We start from the raw sequence: 25851 nt of genomic DNA on the forward strand, positions 1-25851 counted from the left end.
TTGCTCCTTCGGCCATTGCTCGGTAAGACCCTCCCACAGAGGGGTGGAATAGGTCAAAGCCGCAGTCCTTCGGAAGTAAGGGGCCGGGGAAAACAGCCGCATCTCAGACAAAACTCGGGAGAGAGGTACTGCCTGGGGCCTGGTCACAGACAGTGACAAAGTGGGGAGTGGATGAAAGCTGAAGACAGAGGATGGGTGTACAATTGCTGATCGGGGAGAACAGAGTTCTGATACTGGAGACTGGGTAGCTGGGTGACGCCATGTTCACCACTCCTGCGCATGTTCATACGCACCTATGAACGCCACAACACTCCACCCCAGTAGGCTAGCAGCGCCACCTGGTGTAGAACAGAGCCGTTACACTGAGCTCCGCCCAACTGGGCCAACCTCACTCTTCAAGAACACAAGTCTCAATGCCTATTTAGTTTATGGACTATAAAGTGCTTCATAGTCTGACTTCTACAGGAAAAGGAAGTAACTTCAGTCCTATTTCAATCTGTTAGAGGGCCCATCTATTCAATTTTCTTTTTTTTCTTTTCTTTTTCACTTCTTTTCTTTTTCTTGAATATAGAAAGAGAATAAATTCATTTTTATTTTCAATTTTTATTAAAAATATTTTTCTTTAATTTTTTACTATATTTTTTACTTTTGTGTAAATTTTTTCAAATTATATTTTACTTCTATCATTTTATCCTAGTCTACTTCAGTGTATTCACTTTTTCAAATTTTCAAACAATCACCTTTTTCTTTTTTCTTTTTTGTTTCTTTTTTTCTTGAATGCAGAAAGAGAAAAACTTCATTTTTACCTTAAATTTCTATTAAAAATATTTTTCTTCAATTTTTTTACTATATTTTTGGCTTTCATGTAAACTTTTTCAAATTCTATTTTACTTCCATCATTTTATTTTAGTCTACTATGTATATTCACTTTATCAAATTTTCAAATGATTTCCTTTTCTTTTCTTTTTCTCTTCTTTCTCTTTTTTCTTTTCTTTTTCTTGAACAGAAAGAAAAAAATTCATTTTTATATTTAATTGTTATTAAAAATATTTTTCTTTAACTTTTTTCTACTATATTCTTTACTTTTGTGTAAATTTTTTTCAAATTTTATTTTACTCCCATCATCTCATTTTAGTCTACTTCAGTGTATTCATTTTTCTCAAAATCTCGAAGGATTTCCTCCCCCCCCCCTTTGTTCTCTGATCTGTCAAACCAATTTCAACACCCAGACCAAAACACACCTAGGAACTAGCATTACTTATTCTATTTTTGAGTGTGTGTGTTTTTAATTTTTTAATTTTAATATTTTTCTTAATTTTAAGTTTTTAATTTTAATTTTTCTACCTCATTAATGCCTTTTCTCCCTTCAAAAATGATAAAACGAAGGAATTCACCTCAAAAGAAAGAGCACAAAGAAACGACAGCCAGGGATTTAACCAACACAGATACAAACAAGACGTCTGAACCAGAATTTAGAATCATGATAATAAAAATACTAGCTGGAGTAAAAAATAGATTAGAATCCCTTTCTACAGAGATAAAAGAAGTAAAAAACAGTCATAATGAAATTAAAAATGCTATAACTGAGCTGCAATCATAGATGGATGCCAAGGCAGCAAGGATGGATAAGGCAGAACAGAGAATCAGCAATATAGAGGACAAACTTGTAGAAAATAATGAAGCAGAAAAAAAGAGGGAGATGGAGGCAAAACAGCACGATTTAAGAATTAGAGAAATCAGTGACTCATTAAAAATGAACAACATCAGAATCATAGGGGTCCCAGAAGAAGAAGAGAGAGAAATAGGAGTAGAAGGGTTACATGAGCAAATCATAGCAGAAAACTTTCCTAACCTGGGGAAAGACACAGACATCAAAATCCAGGAAGCACAGAGGACTCCCATTAGATTCAACAAAAACTGACCAACAACAAGGCATATCATAGTCAAATTCACAAAATACTTAGGCAAGGAGAGAATCATGAAAGCAGCAAGGGAAAAAAAGTCCCTAACCTACAAGGGAAGACAGATCAGGTTTGCAGCAGACCCATCCAGAAAAACTTTGCAGGCCAGAAAGAAGTGGCAGGATATATTCAGTGTGCTGAATCAGAAAAATATGCAGCCAAGAATTCTTTATCCAGCAAGGCTGCCATTCAAAATAGAAGGAGAGATAAAAAGTTTCCCAGACAAACAAAAATTAAAGGAGTTTGTGACCACAAAACAAGCCCTGCAAGAAATTTTAATGGGGACTCTCTGAGAGGAGAAGAAATGAAAAAAAAAAAATATATATATATACACACAAATACATATACATATGTGTATATACACAAATGTATATATATATACAAATATATATACAAATACATATACATATACATATGTGTATATATATACAAATGTATATGTATATATACAAATATATATATATATACACACACAAATACATGCACATATACATATGTATATATATATATATATATATATGTATACAAATAAATACCAAAAGCAACAAAAGATTAGAAAGGACCAGAGAACACCACCAGAAACTGCAACTCTACAAGCATCATAATGGCAATAAATTCATATCTTTCAGTATTCACTCTAAACATCAATGGAATCAATGCTCCAATCGAAAGACATAGGATAACAGAATGGATAAGAAAACAAGATCCATCTATATGCTGTTTACCAGAGATCCACTTTAGACCTAAAGACACCTTCACATTGAAAATAAGGGGATGGAAACCATCTATCATGCTAATGGTCAACAAAAGAAAGCTGGAGTAGCCATACTTACATCAGATAATCTAGACTTTAAAATAAAGACTGTATCAAAAGATGCAGAAGGGCACTATATCATAATCAGGGGGTCTATCCACCAAGAATACATAAAAATTGTAAACATTTATGCTCCAAATGTGAGAACAACCACATATGTAAACCAATTAATCGCAAACATAAACTCATTGATAGTAATGCCATAATAGTAGGAGACTTCAACACCCCACTCACAGCAATGGACATATCATCTAATCAAAAAATCAACAAGGAAACAATGGCCTTGATTGACACACTGGACCAGATGGACTTACCAGATATATTCAGAACATTTCATCCTAAAGCAGCAGAATATACATTCTTCTCCAGTGCACATGATATGTTCTCCAGGATAGATCATATACTGGGAAACAAATCAGCCCTAAGTAAGTACAAAAAGATCAAGATCATACCGTGCATATTTTCAGACCACAATGCTATGAAACTCGAAATCAACCACAAGAAAAAATTTGGAAAGGTAACAAATAACCTGGAGACTGAAGAACATCCTACTAAAGAACGAATGGGCTAACCAAGCAGTTAAAGGGGAAATTAAAAAGTATATGAAAGTCAATGAAAATGATAACACAACCCAAAACCTCTGGGACACAGCAAAGGCAGTCATTAGAGGAAAGTATATAGCAATCCAGGCCTTCTTAAAGAAGGAAGAAAGATCTCAGATACACAACCTAACCTTATGCCTTAAGGAGCTGGAAAAAGAACAGCAAATAAAACCCAAAACCAGAAGAAGACAGGAAATAATAAAGATTAGAGCAGAAATTAATGCTTTCAAAACCAAAAAAAAAAAACAAAAAACAAAAAACCAAGAAACAAAAAACAGTAGAACAGATCAATGAAACCAGAAGCTGGTTCTTTGAAAGAATTAAGAAAATTGACAAACCACTAGCCAGTTTGATCAAAAAGAGAAAGGAAAGGACCCAAATAAATAAAATCAAAGATGAAAGAGGAGAGATCACAACCAACACAACAGAAACAAAAACAATAATAAGAGAATATTATGAGTAATTATATGCCAATAAAATGGGCAATCGGGAAGACATGGACAAATTCCTAGAAACATATACACTACCAAACTGAAACAGGAAGAAATAGAACATTTGAACAGACCCATAACCAGTAAAGAAATCAAATTAGTAATCAAAAATCTGCCAAAAAACAAGAGTCCAGGGCCAGATGGCTTTCCAGGGGAATTCTACCAAACATTTAAGGAAGAGTTAACACCTATTCTCTTGAAGCTGTTCCAAAAAATAGAACTCGAAGGAAAACTTCCAAACTCATTCTATGAAACCAGCATTACCTTGATTCCAAAACCAAATAGAGACTCCACTAAAAAGGAGAACTATAGACCAATTTCCCTGATGAACATGGATGCAAAAATCCTCAACAAGATATTAGCCAACCGTATCCAACAATACATTAAAAAAATTATTCACCACGACCAAGTGGGATTTATACCTGGGATGTAGGGCTGGTTCAATATCCTCAAAACAATTAATGTGACTCATCACATCAATAAAAGAAAGGACAAGAACCACACGATCTTCTCAATAGATGCAGAGAAAGCATTTGACAAAATACAGCATCCTTTCTTGACAAAACCCTCAAGAAAATAGGGATAGAAGGAGCATATCTCAAGCTCGTAAAAGCCATATATGAACGACCCAATGCTAATATCATCCTCAATGGGGAATAACTGAGAGCTTTCCCCCTAAGGTCAGAAACAAGACAGGGATGTCCACTCTTGCCACTGTTACTCAACATAGTATTGGAAGTGTTAGCCTCTGCAATCATATGACACAAAGAAATAAATGGCATCCAAATTGGCCAGGAGGAGGTCAAACTTTCACTCTTCACAGATGACATGATTCTCTATATGGAAAACCCAAAAGGTTCCACCAAAAAACTGCTAGAAGTGATTCATGAATTCAGCAAACTTGCAGGATATAAAATCAACACACAGAAATCAGTTGCATTCCTATACACCAACAATGAAGTGACAGAAAGAGAAATCAAGGAATCGATCCCATTTACATTTGCACCAAAACCCATAAAATACCTAGGAATAAATCTAATGAAAGAGGTGAAAAAATCTATACACTGAAAACTATAGAAAACTTATGAAAGAAATTGAAGAAGACACAAAAAAAAATGGAAAAAGATTCCATGCTCCTGGATAGGAAGAACAAATATTGTTAAAGTGTCGATACTACCCAAAACAATCTACATATTCAATGCAATACCTATAAAAATAACACCAGCATTCTTCACAGAGCTAGAGCAAATAATCCTAAAATTTGTATGGAACCAGAAAAGAACACGAATAGTCAAAGCAATCTTGAAAAATGAAACCGAAGCTGGAGGCATCACACTCCTGGATTTCAAGACGTACTACAAAGATGTAATCTTCAAGACAGTATGGTATTGGCATAAGAACAGACACTCAGATCAATGGAACAGAATAGAGAACCCAGAAATGGACCCACAAACTTAGGGCCAACTAATCTTTGACAAAACAGGAAAGAATAGCCAATGGAATAAAGACACTCTCTTCAGCAAATGCTGCTGGGAAACTGGACAGCAACATGCAGAAGAATGAACCTGGACCACTTTCTTACACCATACCCAAAAATAAACTCAAAATGGATGAAAGACCTCAATGTAAGACAGGAAGCCATCAAAATCCTCAAGGAGAAAGAAGGCAAAAACCTCTTTGATCTTGCCCACAACAACTTCTTACTCAATACGTCTCTGGAGGCAAGGGAAACAAAAGCAAAAATGAACTACTGCGACATCATCAAAAAAAAAAGCTTCTTCACAGCGAAGGAAACAATCAGCAAAACTAAAAGGCAACCGACAGAATGGGAGAAGATATTTGCAAATGACACATCAGATAAAGGGTTAGTATCCAAAATCTATAAAGAAGTTATCAAGCTCAACACCCAAAAAACAAATAATCCAGTGAAGAAATGGGCAAAAGACATGAATAGACACTTCTCCAAAGAAGACATCCAGATGGCCAACCAACACATGAAAAATGCTCAACATCACTCATCATCAGGGAAATACAAATCAAAACCACAATGAGATATCACCTTATACCTGTCAGAATGGCTAACATTAAGAACTCAGGCAACAACAGATGTTGGCGAGGATGTGGAGAAAGGATCTCTTTTGCATTGTTGGTGAGAATGCAAGCTGGTGCAGCCACTCTGGAAAACAGTATGAAGGGTCCTCAAAAACTAAAAATATAACTACCCTATGACCCAGCAATTGCACTACTAGGCATTTATCCAAGGGACACAGGTGTGCTGTTTCAAAGGGACACATGCACCCCCCATGTTTATAGCAGCACTATCAACAGTAGCCAAAGTATGGAAAGAGCCCAAATGTCCCTCAATGGATGAATAGATAAAGAAGATGTGGTGTATATATATATATATATACACACACACATATATATAATGGAGTATTACTCAGCAATCAAAAAGAATGAAATCTTGCCATTTGCAACTACGTGGATGGAACTGGAGGAAATTATGCTAAGTGAAATTAGTCAGAGAAAGACAAAAATCACATGACATCATTCATATGAGGACTTTAAGAGACAAAACAGATGAACATAAGGGAAGGGAAAGAAAAATAATATAAAAACAGGGAGGGGGACAAAACAGAAGAGACTCATAAATATGGAGAACAAACTGAGGGTTACTGGAGGGATTGTGGGAAGGGGGATGGGCTAAATGGGTAAGGGGCACTAAGGAATCTACTCCTGAAATCATTGTTGCACTATACACTAACTAATTTGGATGTAAATTTAAAAAAATTAAAAATTAAATTAAAAAAAAATTAAAAAAATTTACCACATAGAACAAAAGACTTACTCCCAAAGTATTCCCTACAGTCAACTTCAACAATACTATCAGTAAAGTACAATGACCCCCCCCCCGAAACCAATATTTCAAAAAATATTCCCAATTATCCACAAATTCTTCTAAAATAATTAAAATACATGGATTACTTCTGATAATAACAAGCTCAGGCTACTATAACAAAATACCATATACTGGATGGCTTAGGCAACAGTTATTTATTTCTCACAATTATAGAGGCTGGGAGGTCCTACATTAAGATGCTGGCCAATTTGGTTCCTGGTAAGATCTCTCCTCCTGGCTTGTAGACAGCTACCTTTTTACTGTGTCCTTAGTGGTAGAGAGAGTGCTCATCTCTCTCCTCCTTTTTTTATAAGGACATTTTTCCCATCATGGAACCCTCAGAATCTCATCTAAATTTAATTACAACCCCAAACCCTAATTTCCTATACATTACATTGGAGGGTTGAATTGAATTTCAAAAGGACACAAACATCAGCCCATATCCCTATGCCAACTCATTCAATACCACAAGCATGACCCTGGTACCAGATAAAACAAGGGAAAATATTACTAGAAAACTACAAATTAGTATCTCTCATGAACATAGGTGCAAAAATACTGGAGAAAATTGTAGTACATAGAATCTAACAATATATAAATCAAGGATGATACATATATCCTAGTGGGGTTAACCAAAAATTCCAGCTGAATTTAATGTTCAAAAAAATCAATATTACCATATTAAAAGCTAAAAAAAATTATCATCTCAATTGGCACACACACAAAAAAGCTTTTTTACAAAATCAAACATCTATTCCTATTTAAAACTCTGAGAAACTAGGAATAGAAGAAACACTCTTCTACCCAATAAAGGGCATCTACAAAACAAAATCCAGCAGCTAACATTGTATTTCATGATGAAAGTCTGCATGATTTCCCCTAAGACCATGAATAAGAAAAGGATGTCCATTTTAGCTACTCCTAACCAACCTTCCACTAAAGGGTTTAGCCAGTGCAATAGGTAAGCACGATCTTGGGTGATAATAAGAAATATAAAATTGGTTGCTTGCACAGAGCTCCTAAAACCCTTGCAACTTCCTGAATGATGGAGGTGAGAGGAGTGCCTTTCATTATTCATAACAAGTCCCTTTCAAACATACCTGAGTTTATGCTACTGAAGTGACTTTGACATGCCTCTGAATAGCTTCAGGATGGTGGCTGCTTGCCAGGGGAAGCAACCTGATTACCGGGTTGGCAACATCAGGCCTATCTCATGACCTCCAGAACCAATGATTTAATCACCATGCCTACACAATAGAACCTGTATAAAAATCCTAAACAAAAGGGTTCAGAAGGTTTCTGCTTTGGTGAAAGCACCCCAGGCATCGTGGGGACAACAGAGCCCCTATGCTTGGGAACTTTTCAGATCCAGACTGTATACATCTTCATCTGGCCTTTCCTTTGTATCTTTTTAATATTCTTTATAATAAACCAGTAATAATTATAAAGTGTTGCCTTGAGTTCTGTGAGCCATTATAGCAAATTATCAAACCTGGAGGAAGGGGCCTCATGGGAACCCTCAATTTGTAGCCATGTTGGAGAGAAGTGTGAGTAACCTGGAGATCCACCATTTGCAATTGGTATCTGAAGTAGGGGAATGTCTTTTGGTACCGAGCCTGTATCTATGGGGTCTGGGCTAATTCTAGACAATTAGTGTCAAAATTGAATGGAATTGTAGATCACCCATTTGATGTCCACAGAGAACTGGAGAATTACTTGGTATAGAAAATCCACATATTTTGTATCAGAAATGTCATGAGTAAAGAAACAGTTCTTATTCAGTAAGTGAAAACAAATAAAAGTCATCCCGATGAGAAAGGAAGAAATGAAACTGTCTGCATTTGCATAAGTCGTGATCATGATCATCTCTGCAGTAAATCTGACAGAACCTTCAAAAACTATTGGAACCACTAAGTATATTTATCTAGGTTGTATAATATATAAGGCCAATATACAAAACTCAATTGTATTTTTATATAATATCGAGGAACAATCAGAAATTGTCATTTAAAAACTAGTACCCTTTACAGTAGCATCCAACGGTATGAAATACAGTATTTAGGGATAAGCCTGACCAAGATGTATAAAAGCTCTGAAGTATAAAGCATTGCAGAGAGAAATGAAAGAAGGTCTAAAGAAATGGGAGTTCTACAATGTTTGCAGATTGGAAGACTCATTATTGCGAACACATCAATTCTCCTCAAAATGACGTTTACTTCAACATAATCCAGTGAAAATCCAAAAAGTCTTTTTTTGCAGAAATTTACAAACAAAAGTACCTAGTATAGCCAAAACAGTTTTGCAAAAGAACAAAGTCAGAGAGCTAACACTACCTGATTTTAAGACCTACAAAGCTAGAAGACAGTGTGATGTTGGCACAACAATAAACACACTATTCAACAAAACAGAATAAAAAGTCCATAAATAGAGACACATTTATGGGCACAAATGATTTTGACAAAGATAAAATGTAATTTGGTGGTGCTGGAATATGCACATGAATATCACTATGCAAAAAAACAAAACAAAACAAAAAACTCCAGCCTGTATCTCACACCATATATAAAAATTCCATTAAAATGGATTATAGACCTAAATGTATAATGTAAGACTGCAAAACTTCTAGAATATAATACTTTTAACCTATGAATTAGAAAAAAAAATTCTTAAATGCAATACCAAAACTATATTCCATAAAGGAAAAACTCAATAAATTATTCAGCAAAAAGTCTTCTCTTAAAAACAAAACAAATAAACAACAACAAAAACATCTCTTCAAAAGACAGTGAACACTGCAAAGAGAATGAAAGGACTTTTACTCAAAAAATACAAAGAAATATCAATAAACAAACTACTCTGTTTTTTTAAATGAGAAAAACATTTCAGCACTTACAAAATAAAATATATGAGTGATACATAGGTATATGGTAAGACAGTCATCATTAGTGTTTAGGGATATATACATTAAAACCACAGATTAAAATAACATTGCATGTCAACTATACTTTGATAATAAATCTTTTCTTTCTTTCTTTTTTTAATTTTTAAGTTTTTTTAATGTTTATTTATTTTTGCGAGAAAGAGAGACAGAACAAGAGCAGGGAAGTGGCGGAGAGAGAGGGAGACACAGAATCTGAAGCAGACTCCAGGCTCTGAGCTGTCAGCATAGAGCTCGACGTGGGGCTTGAACTCATGAACTGCGAGAGCATGACCTGAGCCGAAGTCAAATGCTTAACTGATTGAGTTGCCCAGGCGCTCCATTTTTTTTTTTTTTTTTGAGAGAGAGCATGAGTAGGGGAGGGGGCAGAGGAAGAGACAATCTTAAGCAGGCTTCACACTCAGCATGAGCTCAACAAGGGTTCGATCTCACAACAGTGAGATCATGACATGAGCCGAAATCAAGATTCAGACACTTAACCAACTGAGCCATGCAGGCACCCCATTAATAAAACATTTTTAAAGTCATGAGAGAGAAATACACATGTACTGTCATGTCAGTTAAAATGACTGACCATACAAAGTATTGATAAAATATGCAAGAACTAGAAATCTCGGACATTGGTGCATGGATTGTAAAATCGTATGATCATTTTGAAAACAGTTTGGTTATTTATTTATTTATTTATTTATTTAGTTTATTTACTTTGAGACAGAGAAAGAATGCATGAGCAGGGGGAGGGCAGAGGGGGGAGGAAGACCAAGAGGGCTCTGCACTGTCAGCACAGAGCCTAATGAGGGGCTCATACTCACAAACCATGAGATCATGACCTATGCTGAAACTAAGAGTCGGATGCTTAACCAATTGAGCCATCCAGATGCCCCAATTTGGTAATTTCCTTAAAAGTTAAACATCTGCATACTGTATGATAAAACTAAACCCTTCACAGCTTTTTACCCAGGAAAATAGAAGTACAGGTCCACAAAAATACTTGCACAAGAATGTTTGCAGCTTTATTTGTAATAGCCTAAAACTGGAAAAAACTCAAATGCCCATCAACAGGTAAATGGATAAACTGTGGTATGTCCAGACAATGAAATAGTAATAAACATAATTTTTAGTAATAAAAAAAGAATTATTAATGTGTGAACTTCTCTCAAATAATTATGATAAGTGAAAGAAGCCAGGACTGTCCCCCCAAAAAGGAGTACACATTGTATGATCACATTTATATAAAATTCAAACTAATATATAGTTATAGAAAGCAGGTCTGTGGTTGTTTGGGGAGGAAAGAGGGAAATAGTATGGGTAGGATTACAAAGAATAAGAAAACTCAGGGGTGATGGATAAGTTATCTTGATTGTGCTGATGGCTCACAAATGTAAAACTATGTCAAAATTTAACAAACTGTACCCTTGAAAGATGTGCAGAATTTAACAAATTGTTATATCAATTATACCACAATAAAGCTGTTTTTAGATGTTCTGAAATAAAGCAAAAACACTAATACATATACTACAATGGATATCTTTTAAACTACCAAGGGAAAAGAATGAAAGGAGGAAAAATATTAGCCAATCCAGCAAGGCAGAGTAAGAGAAAAAAATAAAACAAGGCAGGGGGAAAAACATACGAAATAAGACATATAAGACTGTAGAAATATGACCAAATATGTAAGTAACTACAACAAATGTGTATGGTTTAAATTCTTGTCTTAAAAGTTAAAATTTTGGAGTTAATAAAAAGCAGCCATATCTGCTTTATCAAAAAGCTGTAGCTCTTTGTAACAGGTATACCTAAAATAAAATGTCACAGAGAACTTGAAGATACAGAGTCAATGGCATACCAGGCAAATACTAACCAGGGAAAGCTGGAAAAGATGGACTGGGCAGCCAGGGAGGTAAGTGGTTCACATTTCCCATCAATAGAGAACTCACCATTCAAACACAAGGAATGCAATGAGCTGATGGTCTCTAGAGGTTAATGGCTTCAGGATCCATTTCAGCTTTTTTTTTTTAATGTTTTAATTTATTTTTGAGAAAGAGAGAGACAGAGTATGAGTGGGGGAGGGTCAGATAGAGAGGGAGACATAGAATCCGAAGCAGGCTCCAGCCTCTGAGCCATCAGCACAGAGCCTGATGCAGGTCTGGAATTCGTGAACTAGGAGATGATGACCTGAGCTGAAGTCCGATGTTCAACTGACTGAGCCACCCAGGCGCTCCTCCATTTCAACTTTTGAGTTGAGGCCATATTCTTCCCAGACAATGACTATGCATAAAGGCACATTAGGGTTTGGCCATTCCTGCTCTTTTAAGATACTTCATACAAGTCATCTTTGCTCCAGGGCTTCTCATGGGTTTGGCGAAGAATTTGGCAGTTCTGTATGTGATCTGAGGCCCTTGTATCCTGCTCCCTCTCCTTTCCTTTCACAGGTTTGATTCAGATCAGCAGCAGGGGCTGAAGGCTTTGCCTCCCCTCTCCTACTTCCTGCCCCTTTCATCTTTCACAGGTATAAGCCCTCTCTCCCAATTAACCTTTACTGCTCCTAACTCCATCTCAGCCTCTGCTTCCTGGAGAGGCTGTTTTAGTTTCCATGTTTTTCTGATTCAGCGGATCTAAACTGCATTTGGGTGATCTATATAATTTTGTATTTCCTCACATGATTCTGATGTTCAACCGCATTTAGCACCCCTGTAATGGAAGACTTTAATACAATCATTTCCTGTACAATGTAATTTAGCATTATACACTATCTTGAAGTCTTTAAAGTGTCATTTACATGACTGTTTTGACATTAGCAAGTTAAGATGTAAATACAATTTTGCTTTGCTTTGTTTTTTAGTAATATTAAAAGAGATATTTTTGAACCCATTTAACTGTGAATCTCCTCCCAACCAGGGATGGATGAAGAATTAAGAAAAGGTCAAGGACAGGGTCATGGTGTCTGTTGTGTGCACTACTTGGTAACACTTATATGGGGAAACTTAATGGACTGGTTTTGTTTTTGTTTTTGTTTTTGGCATAGTCAAATGGTGTCAAAATGGTTTGGTCAAAATCATGTGACAAATGTCGTTACATTAGTTTTACCTCCAAAATAAAGTAAAAATCTTTTTAAGTATAAAGCCTAGTGTAGCCAAAATGTCTGGAGGGAGAAAAATAGTGACAGAAGAGCTGTTATAAGTGTTTCAAATAGCATAACTGAAGAACAGGTGAATTTTGTTTCAGTTTTTACCATGATGAAAATTTTTAATGTTTTTCCTACTATGGAGAAGCAGACTGATTTTTTCATAAATTTTCATAAGTAAAAAATGTTTTTTGTAATATTAAAAACAATAAATATATACAGTCTTAATACTATGTTCCACAGAAAAATTGAGGGGAAGGGTCATGTCATCCATTAGGTATTCTCTTAGCATATGAACCAATATTATGGATACCCAAGTTCTTCAAAATGTAAATTTAACTGCTTATATAATCAATGAACATCCGTTATTTGCTAAATACTTCACAATAAAATGTACTTCATTAAACTAGTCAACTTAGATTTACTACATCTGCAAAACTATTAGGCATTAGCTATCAAAATCTCTATTGACATCAAATGAGTTCAGAAAGCTAATTCATCATGTGTTTGCTCTCATTCATGCTCTTTCCCATAAACATGACAGAAAAACGTAAATCCAGTTTTGTTAAATAGTGTAATTTTTATTATAATCTTACATCACATTAGTTAACTGGTTGATTGAAAACAAGAAGTGGTAATCTTGCATACTTGGAAATGACAGTATATGGAAAGACACATTCAAACACGGTTGAGGGGAAAGTAAATTGATACAATTTGACGTATCAGTCAATAAAAAATGCACAAACCCTTTTTTTTGGTTTGTTTTATTTTGTTTTGTTTTGAGTTGTATTTAATTTATTTTTTAATTTACATCCAAGTTAGTTAGCATATAGTGCAACAATGATTTCAGGAATAGATTCCTTAATGCCCCTTACCCATTTAGCCCATCCCCCCCCACAACCCCTCCAGTAACCCTCTGTTTGTTCTCCATATTTACGAGTCTCTTATGTTTTCATCCCCCTCCCTGTTTTTATATTATTTTGCCTTCTTTCCCTTATGTTCATGTGTTTTGTATCTTAAAGTCCTCATGTGAGTGAAGTCACACGATATTTGTCTTTCTCTGACTAACTTCACTTAGCATAATACCTTCCCGTTCCATCCACGTAGTTGCAAATGGCAAGATTTCATTCTTTTTGATTGCCGAGTAATACTCCATTGTATATATACATACACCACGTCTTCTTTATGCATTCATCTATCGATGGACATTTGGGCTCTTTCCATACCTTGGCTAGATGGCCAACCAACACATGAAAAAATGCTTAACATCACTCATCATCAGGGAAATACAAATCAAAACCACAATGAGATACCACCTCACACCTGTCAGAATGGCTAACGTTAACAACTGAGGCAACAACAGATGTTGGCGAGGATGTGGAGAAAGAGGATCTCTTTTGTACTGCTGGTGGGAATGCAGGCTGGTGCAGCCACTCTGGAAAACAGTAGGGAGGTTCCTCAAAAAATTGAAAACAAAACTACCCTACGACCCAGCAATTGCACTACTAGGTATTTATCCATGGGATACAGGTATGCTATTTCGAAGGGGCACATGCACCCCAATGTTTATAGCACAAACCCTTTTGACCTGGTAATTCCACTGAGAGAAATTACTCTATAAATATACTGAAACAAATATAAAGAGATATATCCATAAGAAACATTCTATGTGGTATTGGTTATAACAGCAAAACATACAAACAAAGCTTAAAGCAATCTAAATGTCTATCACTAGGGCTGTGGCTATTTAAATTATGACATAACCATACAATGGAATGTTTTATAGCTATTAAAAAGAATGAGGTAGCTCTGCTTGTATTCATGGAAAAGATCTCCAAGACCTATTATATTATAGCTTTCTATCAGTACAGAAGAGCATCACGGTATGTTCCCATATGTATCTTGACAAGGATATGGGTATATATGTAAAGTCTTATAAATGTACACACATACATACCTTCAGCATATGTATGTACACAAAATTTTCTGGAGGACACATAAAAGCTGTTGATTGTTGTTCCTTCTGCAGAGTTCTTTCTTGAGGAAACTCAGTTTTCATTATCTACTGTACTTAAGCAATTAGAATATTTTATCATGAGCATTTGCTTTCTTTGTAATGATATCAGTTCTTGAAAGGACTAGTTAATAGCAGCTCACATTCTAAAATATCCATTGTATAAGTAAGGATATGGAAGCACACACTTTAAAAGTCTCTATGTTCTCAGAATCTTTGAAAAGCTAATCTCAAAATAGGTTTTGCATTGTAGAACACCAAGAAAATAAACATGGTAGCTGTACTGTATCTTTCTTCATTTGACCTAGTGCTAGATTCCAGTAATGTATGAAGTATGGAGACACAGCCCATCAGCTTCATTTTGTAACACCTCAGACCTCTTCACCTGGCTCACGGTATCATAAAGTGGATTGTTCTTCTCTGTGTAGCTGGCATAGGGCTGCATTTCATCCTAAGAAAGAACTCAAAGTCAAGATCAACTCAAAAAAGCCAGAATCATTTCCTAACTGCTCCCCACAGCTTTAGTTTCTACCAATAGTGCTTGTATTTGTATCTCTGGGCTTACATGGACATAAGAGAAAGACTTTTTTCTATTATTTTATCAAAAACTGTGTTGATTATGTAGGTCTCAGTGTCAGATGAAAAAGATTGCGTGAAAGTAGGAACGGAGAGAAATTGAAGTAATACAAGAGATATTTCAAAGGCGAAGGTCAAAGACTTGGTAAGCTACTAGTTGTGAAATCTGGAGCAGGATAGGATTTAAGACCAGGTAAGAGGAAAATGATGATGGTATTGAGAAAGGGAAGTCAAGGATTAGAGATGGTTTCATGGGGGAGGAAAGAACGATTCAGTTTTTCTAGGATTACAGGCTAAATGAGGAAAACATTCTGTGTTTTATAAGATATAGTTCTTGAAATGAAAAAATGGTTTAGGGTGCATATAAATAGTAACATGGTAGATAATTAACGAAATAAGTATGCCTGACTATTAGCATCATAAACTTAGAATTTTTACTTTCCAATTAAAATACTAACGATGCAAATTACAAACTATGTGGCTATATTTTCAGACCATGTGATGTACAAGTTTGAAAGTATTCTTTTAATATTATCTTACCTCCTCAGCAACTGAATTAGCTTCTCTTTTTTTTAATTTGTATTTTCTATAAAAAAATAACAAGCTGGAGTCAATGAAGGAAACATCATTATTTAGATTGAAAATGGGAAAACAAAAAAGTATACTATTGACAAGGGTGATTCATTTTTTGATAGAATTCAAAATAAATCAGAACTGAACTACCAGAAATAAGAATGCTGCTTTTAGTTAATTCATGTAGACAAGATAATTCTGGATGCTGGGATGAGGATGAAATTATGCAGCAGAGCTTGATATACTGGAATAAATGTGATACCTCCATTTTATTACATATATTATTATAATCCTTTACTGATGTAAAAATTTAGCATATGCTATCTCTCCCAAGATCCTGTCCTAAAGGGCCTAATTCACTGTGCTTGCATGCCTAAGTGACCAAGCAAAATCCCCCGTCATTTAGAGTAGTCCAAATCTAACGTATTTAGGATGTGCTTCTTGATTATGGGAGGTTGGTGTTAGCATATTAATCTCACCTATCAGTTCCCAATTTCTGACCCCTTCTAGCCCAATAAAGCCGAGGAAGAAAAAACATCAGTCAATACCTGCAGACACCGATTTTCCAAAGGCAAATAGATCCCAAAATGACCAAGATAATCAAAACAGGCAAGATGATATATACAGTTTTGACGTATACTGCTGACTGGACTCCTGTAAATATAGACACAAAAAATATATGGTTTATCTGTGGTGCATCCGGACAAGGGAATATTATTTAGCACTACCAAGAAATGAGCTGCCAAGACATGAAAAGACACAGAAGAAATTAAATGCATCTTACTAAGTGAAAGAAGCCAGTCTGAGAATGCTACGTTCTGTATGATTCCAAGTACGTGACATTCTGGAAAAGGCAAAACTATGGAGACAGTGAAAAGATCAGGGGTTGTTAGAGGTTAGGGTGGAGAGAGGGAGGAATAGGTGAAGCCTGGAGGACTTTTAGGACAATGAAACTACTCTGAGTGAAACTACAATGGGGGGATCCCTGCCATCTGCACAGTTACCAAAACTCACAGAATGTACACCTAGAGTGACCCTTAATTAAACTATGTACTTTGAGTGATAATGTTGTATTACCATTGGCTCATCGACTATCCCAGGTGTACCTGGGTGGCATAAGTGATGGAGGCAGGGGAGGAGGGTGTGAATGTAGTGGGGCAGAGGTTATACGGGAACTCTGTGATTTCCACTCAATTTTGCTGTGAACCTAAAACTTCTCTAAAAACTAAAGTTTATTGAAAATATATATATATATATACATAAAAGTATAATATATATGTGTATATATATTACCCATATATATGTACATATATAATGTTTCAAAGATGTCTCATAGTTCATGAAATTCACTTCTGTGATTTTATTGTAAACATTTCTGAGCCATTAAGAGTCCAAATAATGGTTAATAAAGTTGCTTTATCTGTTCTGATCCTAAGGTTTCTGGCAAGACATCATCCTAAGTCAGGATTTTGTGGCTTTAAGGATTCATGACTGGTGAATTCATACAGGACAGATATGGAAAGTAGATTTCTTGGTAAGAGTAATAGCAGGGTGTTTCTCGTCTCCACAATTCAGAAATAAATGGGGAGTTGTAATGGAGGTAGTTGGAAAAATAACCTAATTCTGAGGTCACTGTTCTTCCAGGGCCTTGAAACTGACTGAATGCATGCAGGCAAATTTCCATCATGTATTAAATGCTGTCAGCCATATAAAACTCAGTCTGACAACAAAAGAAGTCACCAAAGGAATTGCCAGCTCTGAGAGGCAGTGATTTTAAGACCTGGCTCCTGCTGTTCCCTGAATGGGTCCCCCAGCAGAGGGAGGTGAGTGGAGACTAAGCAGCCTGCCATATGAGTGACTGGATCCTTCTTAAAAAGCATAAATATTCATTTAAAAATACACTTTATTCTTCTCCTAAAACCATAAGTATTATTTTAATAGTACATTCACTACTCAAGGCAAGTTACTACTTGCACAGAACAGAAATAATTACATTTAATAATTTAAATTATTAAATTATTTTTATTATAATTATTAAAAAGTAAACATCAGTTAAAATATGGCTTCTTAAAACAAACTTCTGCATTAGTCTTCTGGACATAATTCTGAATGGTGGAGAAGAAGGACATAAAAAAGGGGCTGGAGAAATTATCCTTGAGTGAAATTGACCATACACTCCTTTTTCATTCTTCCATAGCTTCTCTGAAGGAATGAAATCATCATACAAAAGCTGGAATTACTAACCTGAATTCCTCTCAATGGACAGACTCCTGTTGCCAGTCAGATGGGACACAGAGCAGGACACATTAGACACCCGGTGGTCCTCCCAGCGGCACGAACTCTGGACGGTCACTGTGTCATTGCCCAGTGGCTCTTCCACAGTGTGACAATCTCCCCCTGGGGTCCAGGAGATCTGCGCCGCTGGCTTCCCTGCAGCTGCCCTACACACGATAGTTCCATTCTCAAGTTGAAACAGGGTCACCTCGGGGGGCACTGCAGAGATGCAGGGGAAAATGCGTCAGTCTTAACACACGGATATGGAATAGAGAGTGACATCTGTTTCAGTCCAAATCTGGTTTTCTGACATCCCACAATATACGATGCTCCTTACCTAACACTTTCAGGTGATATCCATGAGAGAAATGCCCATGAGTTGTGACCACTTCACACCTGTAATATCCATCATGAGTGACGGCCACTGGATCGATCTGAAGGGCGGGATTCCGATCAGGTCTGGAGTCCCAGGATATTGTCTCGTCACTACAGTTTATGGCCCTGGTCTCATTTGTATCTCTCCTGTAGGCTCTGGTGCAGGAAGGCTTGTCTCTGAGGATTATTTCCCATCTTATTGTTACCAGCACAGCCTGCTGGGTGATCGGAGGGCAAGAGAGCACAGCCTTTGTATCCACAGGCTTAGACAGGGAAGTGTTAGCTGAACACACACACAAAGCGAATGATGAACGAAAAGGGTGATAAAGAAATCCATGTTAAGTTTTCTACAACATATTCCATAATGTATACTAGAACATGATTTTCTATGCACAAAATGTATATAACATATTAAAAGTATTCCAAAGATAAACCCATTTTCTCCTATATTGTGTGTTTTTAGATAATCTGTATTTATTATATGTGTTAGAAATATTTTAAGGCCTGGGGCCCCTGGTGGCTCAGTCAGCTGAGTCACTCTATTTCAGATCAGGTCAAGAGCTCACAGATTGTGAGTTTGCACCCCACATCAGGCTCTGCACTCACAGCACAGAGCCTGTTTGGGATTCTCTCTCCCTCTCTCTCTGCCCCTTCCCTGGTCTCTCCCTCTCCAAATAAATAAACTTAAAAAAATTAAAGAAATTTTTAAGGGCTTAAATTTGATTCAGAAGTTTTGATATGTATGAAACAAACAAAAAAACACCATATAAAATTAATGGACAAAATCATTTTTTCTAATATTTCGGCCATAGAGACTATTAGGTTTCTCTAATAACTCAAGCTTCTCAGGATAAAAAGTGGAAAAGTTGAGCCAGGACAAAAATTTTCTCTCCTATGTTTCAGTGCGAGACAATAAATCACTTAATGTCTGAATGAAATGCCTATCCCCAAAGGTGGGAATTCAGACAAACATAAATATAAGAAGCATGTGGTACTTTCATTATAAATAGCATGGTATTCCAGTTGACCAAGCTACACAGTTTTTGAGTTGTTTTTATTTGGAGAATCACACAGTCATAAAATCAACAAGATCTTCCATCCTTCCATCCCTTTGAATCACATGTATCCCGCCAAACAGTTCGCCTGTGAACTTAGCTCACAGATTCTGTGTCTGACTTTCTACCTAATTATAAGGAATAAATGGAGAAGTTCACTCTTTCTGTCCATCTTTTGAAGTAAAAATTAAGCCCTGCAACCTACCAGTATTCTGCAATATATAAGCTCTGGCTCTCCCAAAAACCGACATAATGTGTCCATGGCTGGGAGGGGTTTGCTGAGAGCAGATTGGGGGCATCGCTTGGGACGCACCAGTGACGCAAGTGAGTGGCAGGGAGCTCATCACTCTCACATGAGCAAAACCAGCTGAGAGGGCAAAGCTATCCAGATGGCGCTTGTGAGTGCTAACCCCTGCAGTTGAAATCTCTCCTCTCCTCTTCTGGTGTCACTTGCTTCTTGCGTGATGGACTCACGCCCTTGCATTTCACAAACAAATCACAATCCCATAACTATGTGAAGCAAGGGGGAGGATTTGAAAGCAGGTCTAAGAGAGCAGTTAAATCCATGACTTAAGTGGCAACCCGCATGCCCAGGGAAAATGCACCTTCGTCAAGGTTATAAATAAGCACGAAGGTGGCTGCTTGGAGAGCAGCTAGAGGTGGGTGTGGGTGAACATTCAGATGCTCAAGGGCAGGATGCTGAAGATGAAACGAGAAAGGGAAAAGGCTGGTGAGGAGGACGTTGTAAATGTTTTTTTGTGTTCTCAGGGGTTTGCACCTCTGCTTGTGAACAGTCTAAGGTTTTAATATTTTGCCCGCTATTGAGCCTCAAGATCAGACTCTATTCTTTTAAAGGAAATTACTAGATAATCAAATAATCATACGCATTTTAACAGGAGCGCTGTCTCCAGAGAAGTGGCTCCCAGGGTGAGGATCACAAGCACCATGGGCAATCTCTGTTCTTTCACCTTCCTCTGCTCTAGGACCCTCCAGCAATCCCCCTTCACCTGTGATGGGACTTGTGTGATTCCTGTCAGTCACCCTTTCTTAATCCTTCTCTTTCTCTATTCACACCTGTTGCAATAATTTACTAGTGACCAGTCACTCCCCCAAACTCAGTGGGGTTGGCACCTGTCTAACAAATATAATCTTCTCACAGCCCTGTGATCAGCTACCGCAATTTCACCTCCTGGATCACAGGAGAATAGCAGGTGGATTCTCCTATTGGCTCCAGAACCAGCAGTCACCTTCCAGCTTCTCTGCATCCTGTGTCTATGACTCTCCTCCAGGCTCCTCCAGCCCTTCTGCACACAGACCAATTCCTATGAGATTTGGGGCTTTTCCTTTCTGTCCTCACTGCCATATCTTAGATTACGACCCCATCACCACACACCTGGATTCCTGCAGAAGTCTCCTGACATCTGTGTCCGTCTCAAATCTCTCCCCTCTTCGGTTCACACCTGACCTTGCAGCAGGTCCAGGATTCTGGGACACGGGTGTGATCCCCTCCATCTAACACCCCTCAGAGACCTCTCCCTGCCTGAAGACAGCACTTACATGTCCTTGTGTTGCCTTTGAAAGCCCTCTTTTGCAGATGGACTCACCTTTGCCATCTTATCACCCCTCAGCCGCACCCACACTTCACAAAGAAAACACCAAGCACCACTGCATATCTGGGTCTTTCCTCACATCGTTCCTGCAGACTGGGGTGGCCTACAGACCACTCTCTGTCCACGAAAATGCTCCTCTTGCCCTAAGAGCCATTTCACTTGATGTGAGTGCTCATCTCCTCCGTCAAATGCCATCTGTGCTGACATCTGGGCTCCCCCTCGAAATGAGCCCCTTAAGGCGCTCTGGTGCTCTAGCTACTCTTGTTTGTCCCCATGTTCCCCACATGGCCTAGCACAGTGCCTGACAGGGAGAGCTCCATAATCCTCAGATGAAATGTGCACTGCCGGGGGGGAGGAGGCCCAGGGTCATACAGGGTCCCTCACATGTCAGCACTCAGACCACCATACTCTTCAACCCGGCTCAGGACGGCCCTCTTACCAGCTCATCAACCCTGTTTCTAAGGAAGTTCAACACTTTTTCCCTTTAGTTCTGGCCTCTAGAAAAAAATTAAAAGACATATTACCTTCCACAGGAAGTATGAAACTACTCTGTTGTCTGTCCATAAGTGAACTGTTTGTTGAAGCTAGAAAAGGTTGAGAGAAAAGTACATGAAAGCAATTTTAGAGACTTAAATGGAGTGCAAGCCACTGTTTATCCACATCATACATACAACATGACAGAAAATTAGTTAACTGTAACCTAATTCCACAAAAAGCTTTACAAAGAAGAAATTAGAAGTTATCCCATCATTATGTGTAAAAAATAAACCAAATCTCCACTGACAACTCCAAGTTCTCCCTCAATGAAATAAATTTCCCATTTTATTTTTACCATAAATGGTATCTCTTTCCTTCTTTCCCTCTTGCCTTCCTTCCGTCCCATCATTCCTTCTTTCCTTCCTTCTCATCCTCTCCTTCTTTCCTTCCTTTTCCTTTGACTTAAGTGAAGTGTTGAGGGCAACTAATAGGACTGATAAGAATAAGAAAACTGCAATGAGTGCCCCCCCCCATCCCTAGCTAAGGGAACTGTCTGGTATTAAGGCCACCATGACCGGCCAAGGTTAGTTCAGTATATGAGGGATTTCTCTCATGGGCGTTTTGGCCTCTACAGCCCTGAGAACTGCTCCTATTTTAAAGATACAGACTGTTGTCTATGGAAAGTTCAAAGAATTTAGTCGTGGTTGATACCTTTAAAGGGTTTTCTTGTATCCTTTGGATTTTACTTCATATGCCCTGTAGACATTGTTACTTTTAGTGATAAAGTACATAATGTTCATGCTATAAACTGTTAACTTTTTACCATTTTACCGGCTTCTCATTTTAGCCATCTTGTATGGGAATATTAGCAAGTTAGTTCTTAGCAGATATAACTAAATCCATGTCTGGATCGTATGGGATTCTGTTAGAAGAGCCTGGTCTTGCATTAAGTGATGTTTTCATAACTGATTTGAGAGAAGTTTTCAAGCGTTGTGTTGAATGATCTCCCAGTAGGCTGGAGTGTGAAACAGACCTCTGCTGGGGCACCTGGGTGGCTCAGTCAGTTGAGCATCTGACTCTCCATTTCAGCTCAGGTCATGATCTCACAGTTCATGAGTTTGAGCCCCACAGCTGGCTCTGCACTGACAGTGTGGAGGCTGCTTGGTATTCTCTTTCTCCCTCTCTCTCTGTCCCTCCTTGCATCTCTCTCTCTGCCTCTTTCTCTCAAAATAAATAAAAAACTTAAAGTAAATTAAAAGAAAAACAAGAAAGAAAGAAAGAAAGAAAGAAAGAAAGAAAGAAAGAAAGAAAGAAACCTTCTGGTTAATAAAGGTATTCCAGTGAGTGGAGGTGCATGGAGAAATCTGCCTCTAGAATCAGATACCAAATTCTCCTACAATTGAGCAAAATATGCCTCCTTCCAAAGAATGCCCTGAGAAGAAATACCAGTCAATTACCCCTGAACTTCTCATACCAAAGATAAAACCCACAAGTTCTAAGGTACTCTTAAGTGTGCAAAATAATTATTTTCAGAAGAGGGAAAAAAATACTTGTTTTCACAAATATTCCTGATTATTTTTATGATGTTGGAAATAGTTTTTAAGTTTCATTAATTGTTGATATAGAATCCTTTAGTTTTATTATCTCGACTGGCAGCTAGTTGCCATAGAAGGCTGATTTCATATCAAGTATCACATCTTCACTGAAAATAGAAACCATTCTTACGCAGTCTTCCTTGAAGCTCTGTATACATCAAAGTAGCAAAATAAATGTGTCAAACTTCTGATCAATGAATAGTCCTGTGATTTCTTTCTTTAATTTCTTTATCTGAAACCAAATTTTTCCTGGAAGTTCAGAAAAGTTATAGTTTTCTGGGCACCCGGGTGGCTCAATTGGTTAAGTGTCCAACTTCGGCTCAGGTCATGATCTCACAGTTCATAGTTCGAGCCCCACATCAGGTCTGTGCTGACAGCTCAGAGACTGGAACTTGCTTCGGATGATGCGTCTGCCTGTCTTCTGCCCCTCCCCCTCCTCATGCTCTGTCTCTCTATCTCTCAAAAATAAATATACATTAAAAAAGATTATAAATTCACATTGTTAATGTCAGAAGTCCAATTTAACCCTTTCACAATGTGGTGTGTGTGTGTGTGTGTGTGTGTGTGTGAAAAGAGAGAGAGAGAGAGAAATGTGAATTGTGTTCTTTTAAATATATCTATAGTACAAAAGTAACTTAATTATTCATTATGTTAGTCCCTTCAGGCTGCCTTAACATATAATAACCAACGTGGTCACATAATACAATAGAAATGTTCCCCCTTATATTTCTGGAAGCCAGAAGTCTGATTCAAGGGGTCAGCAGAGCTGTGTTTCTTCCAACAGCGCTAGGGAAGAATCCTTTCTTGCTTCTTCCAGCTTTCGGTGGCTGCTAGCAATCCTTGGTGTTTGTTGGCTTGTAGATGTATCATTTCAATCTCTGCCTCCTTCTTCACACTGCCTTCTTCCTGTGTCTTTTCTCTTCCCTTCTGAGGACTCTTGTCATGGCTTTAGGGCCCAACTCTCATCCAGGGTGATCTCATCTCAAGAGCTTTAGCTTAATAACATCTTCAAAGACCCTTTTTCCGAATACGGCCACACTCACAGGTGCTAACTGGATATTTCTTTGGGGGAAGAGGGACGCCATTCAACCTATCATTTTGGGGAGGAGGCACCATCTATGCATTGTCCCCAACCCTTAGATTTATAGTTTATATAATTATTTTACTTATACTTTTTAAAATATATTTTACTCTGTAGTTGACCTGAAACTGAAATTTTCTAGATAATGAGTAATTGAAGGAAATTAGAAAGTATATTTTTAAGTCCAGGAATGCATTTCCAGGAAAAGCTGGAAATATTTTTCAATGAAGTAAGATATACAACAAAAATAAAATTTTAAAGTAAAAATTAAAAAACTAACTGTAATGGCAACTTTGGGAGACAGTAGACCTGGGTGAGGAACACAGAAAATAAATTACTAATATCTGCTAAGACCTAATTTTTTAAATCCATGTTTGAAACATAATAACTTATGTTTTAAAAATTAAATGAAAAAATTTTTGATATGCCATTGGTCTGTTTAGGGATCACATTCTTGACTAATAAAGCATATTCTGTATTAAAGAAGCACAGAAATAATTTTAGAATGAAAAATTTAGGAGCACTCTTAAATAATAAAATAAATATTTGTTTAGACAGTTTTAAACAATACAGTCCATAAATATGTACAAGAATTCAAGAACCTAAAACATTAAAATTATGCCAACATCAAGCTCATGTCTAGTAGAATTGTCATTAAAAGATGATCATTACCTGCACTGTCATTGTCCTTGCTCATTTTTGGTCTTAATCCATTGCTTGGTGTAACCAGGGTTCTCATTTCTGCATTGACACATTCCAAAAAGACAAATGGGGTAATCAGAGGAATACACATTAGTATTTCTGACTCCTACTTAAAATCACACTTTTTTCACATTCTTCAGGCCATGTTTGGATTGCAGTTACCAATAAAAACATAAATTATGACAGGCAAGCAAGTCTCAGAACAGTTTGCCCCAGGATGAATTTTTGACCTGTACTTCCTACCTGTTTGGCATACCCCTACCTTAGATCCAGAGTGTCTGCACCCTCCTGTCTTTACATTCAAGTCAAAGTATTTTTTTTAATTTTGTTTAATGTTTATTTTACTTTCTGAGAGAGACAGAGAGAGAACAGGGGAGGGGCAGAGAGAGAGGGAGACACAAAATCCGAAGCAAGCTCCAGGCTCCGAGCTGTCAGCACAGAGCCTGATGTGGGGCTCGAACTCATGAACTGTGAGATCATGATCTGAGCCGAAGTCAGTCACTTAACCGACTGAGCCACCCAGGCACCCCTCAAGTCAAAGTATTTCTTCATTCTGGCTTATGTGCATTTAGTCTTCCTCCAATTGTGAAGAAAAGGGGTGGGGGAGGGTACTATGTATTACAGATTGTTTAGGCACCATTGAGTAGTTCAAGAAAGTTTAGTAGTGATATATTCATTGGGTTCTAGTAT

The 25851-nt window shown here is 37.4% G+C and overlaps 2 protein-coding genes across 3 annotated transcripts in view; both read right to left on the reverse strand.

Annotated features, from left to right (window-relative positions):
* Nucleotides 1-25851, reverse strand: part of LOC122491443 (cell surface glycoprotein CD200 receptor 2-like) — a 141200-nt gene that overhangs the window by 99507 nt on the left and 15842 nt on the right. The window lies entirely within an intron of this gene.
* On the reverse strand, nt 14220-25291 carry LOC122491441 (cell surface glycoprotein CD200 receptor 1-like). Of its 2 annotated transcripts, XR_006299358.1 has the most exons (8): nt 25132-25291; nt 21831-21890; nt 18604-18924; nt 18237-18485; nt 16541-16646; nt 15960-16005; nt 14787-15294; nt 14220-14264 (listed from the first exon to the last, which is right to left on the reverse strand). XR_006299358.1 is itself a non-coding variant. In XM_043594183.1 (7 exons), the coding sequence occupies exons 1-7, from the start codon at nt 25250-25252 to the stop codon at nt 15154-15156; spliced, it is 1044 nt and encodes a 347-aa protein (XP_043450118.1). In that variant the 5' UTR covers nt 25253-25291; the 3' UTR covers nt 14304-15153. The 2 variants fall into 2 exon arrangements, 1 of the variants encoding a protein (XP_043450118.1); XM_043594183.1 differs by lacking the exon at nt 14220-14264 and having other exon boundaries at nt 14304-15294.

This window comes from Prionailurus bengalensis, chromosome C2, assembly GCF_016509475.1.
Source record: "Prionailurus bengalensis isolate Pbe53 chromosome C2, Fcat_Pben_1.1_paternal_pri, whole genome shotgun sequence".
NCBI lineage: Eukaryota > Metazoa > Chordata > Mammalia > Carnivora > Felidae > Prionailurus > Prionailurus bengalensis.

Excerpts from the sequence above, each read along its gene's own strand:
- LOC122491441 (XM_043594183.1), bottom strand. The coding sequence starts at position 25,252 with ATGTGTATTCCTCTGATTACCCCATTTGTCTTTTTGGAATGTGTCAAT. Across the intron at positions 18,486-18,603 it reads ATATCACCTGAAAGTGTTAG|TGCCCCCCGAGGTGACCCTG; the intron begins GTAAGGAGCATC and ends GCATCTCTGCAG. Across the intron at positions 15,295-15,959 it reads CTAATTCAGTTGCTGAGGAG|GATGAAATGCAGCCCTATGC; the intron begins GTAAGATAATAT and ends GTTCTTTCTTAG.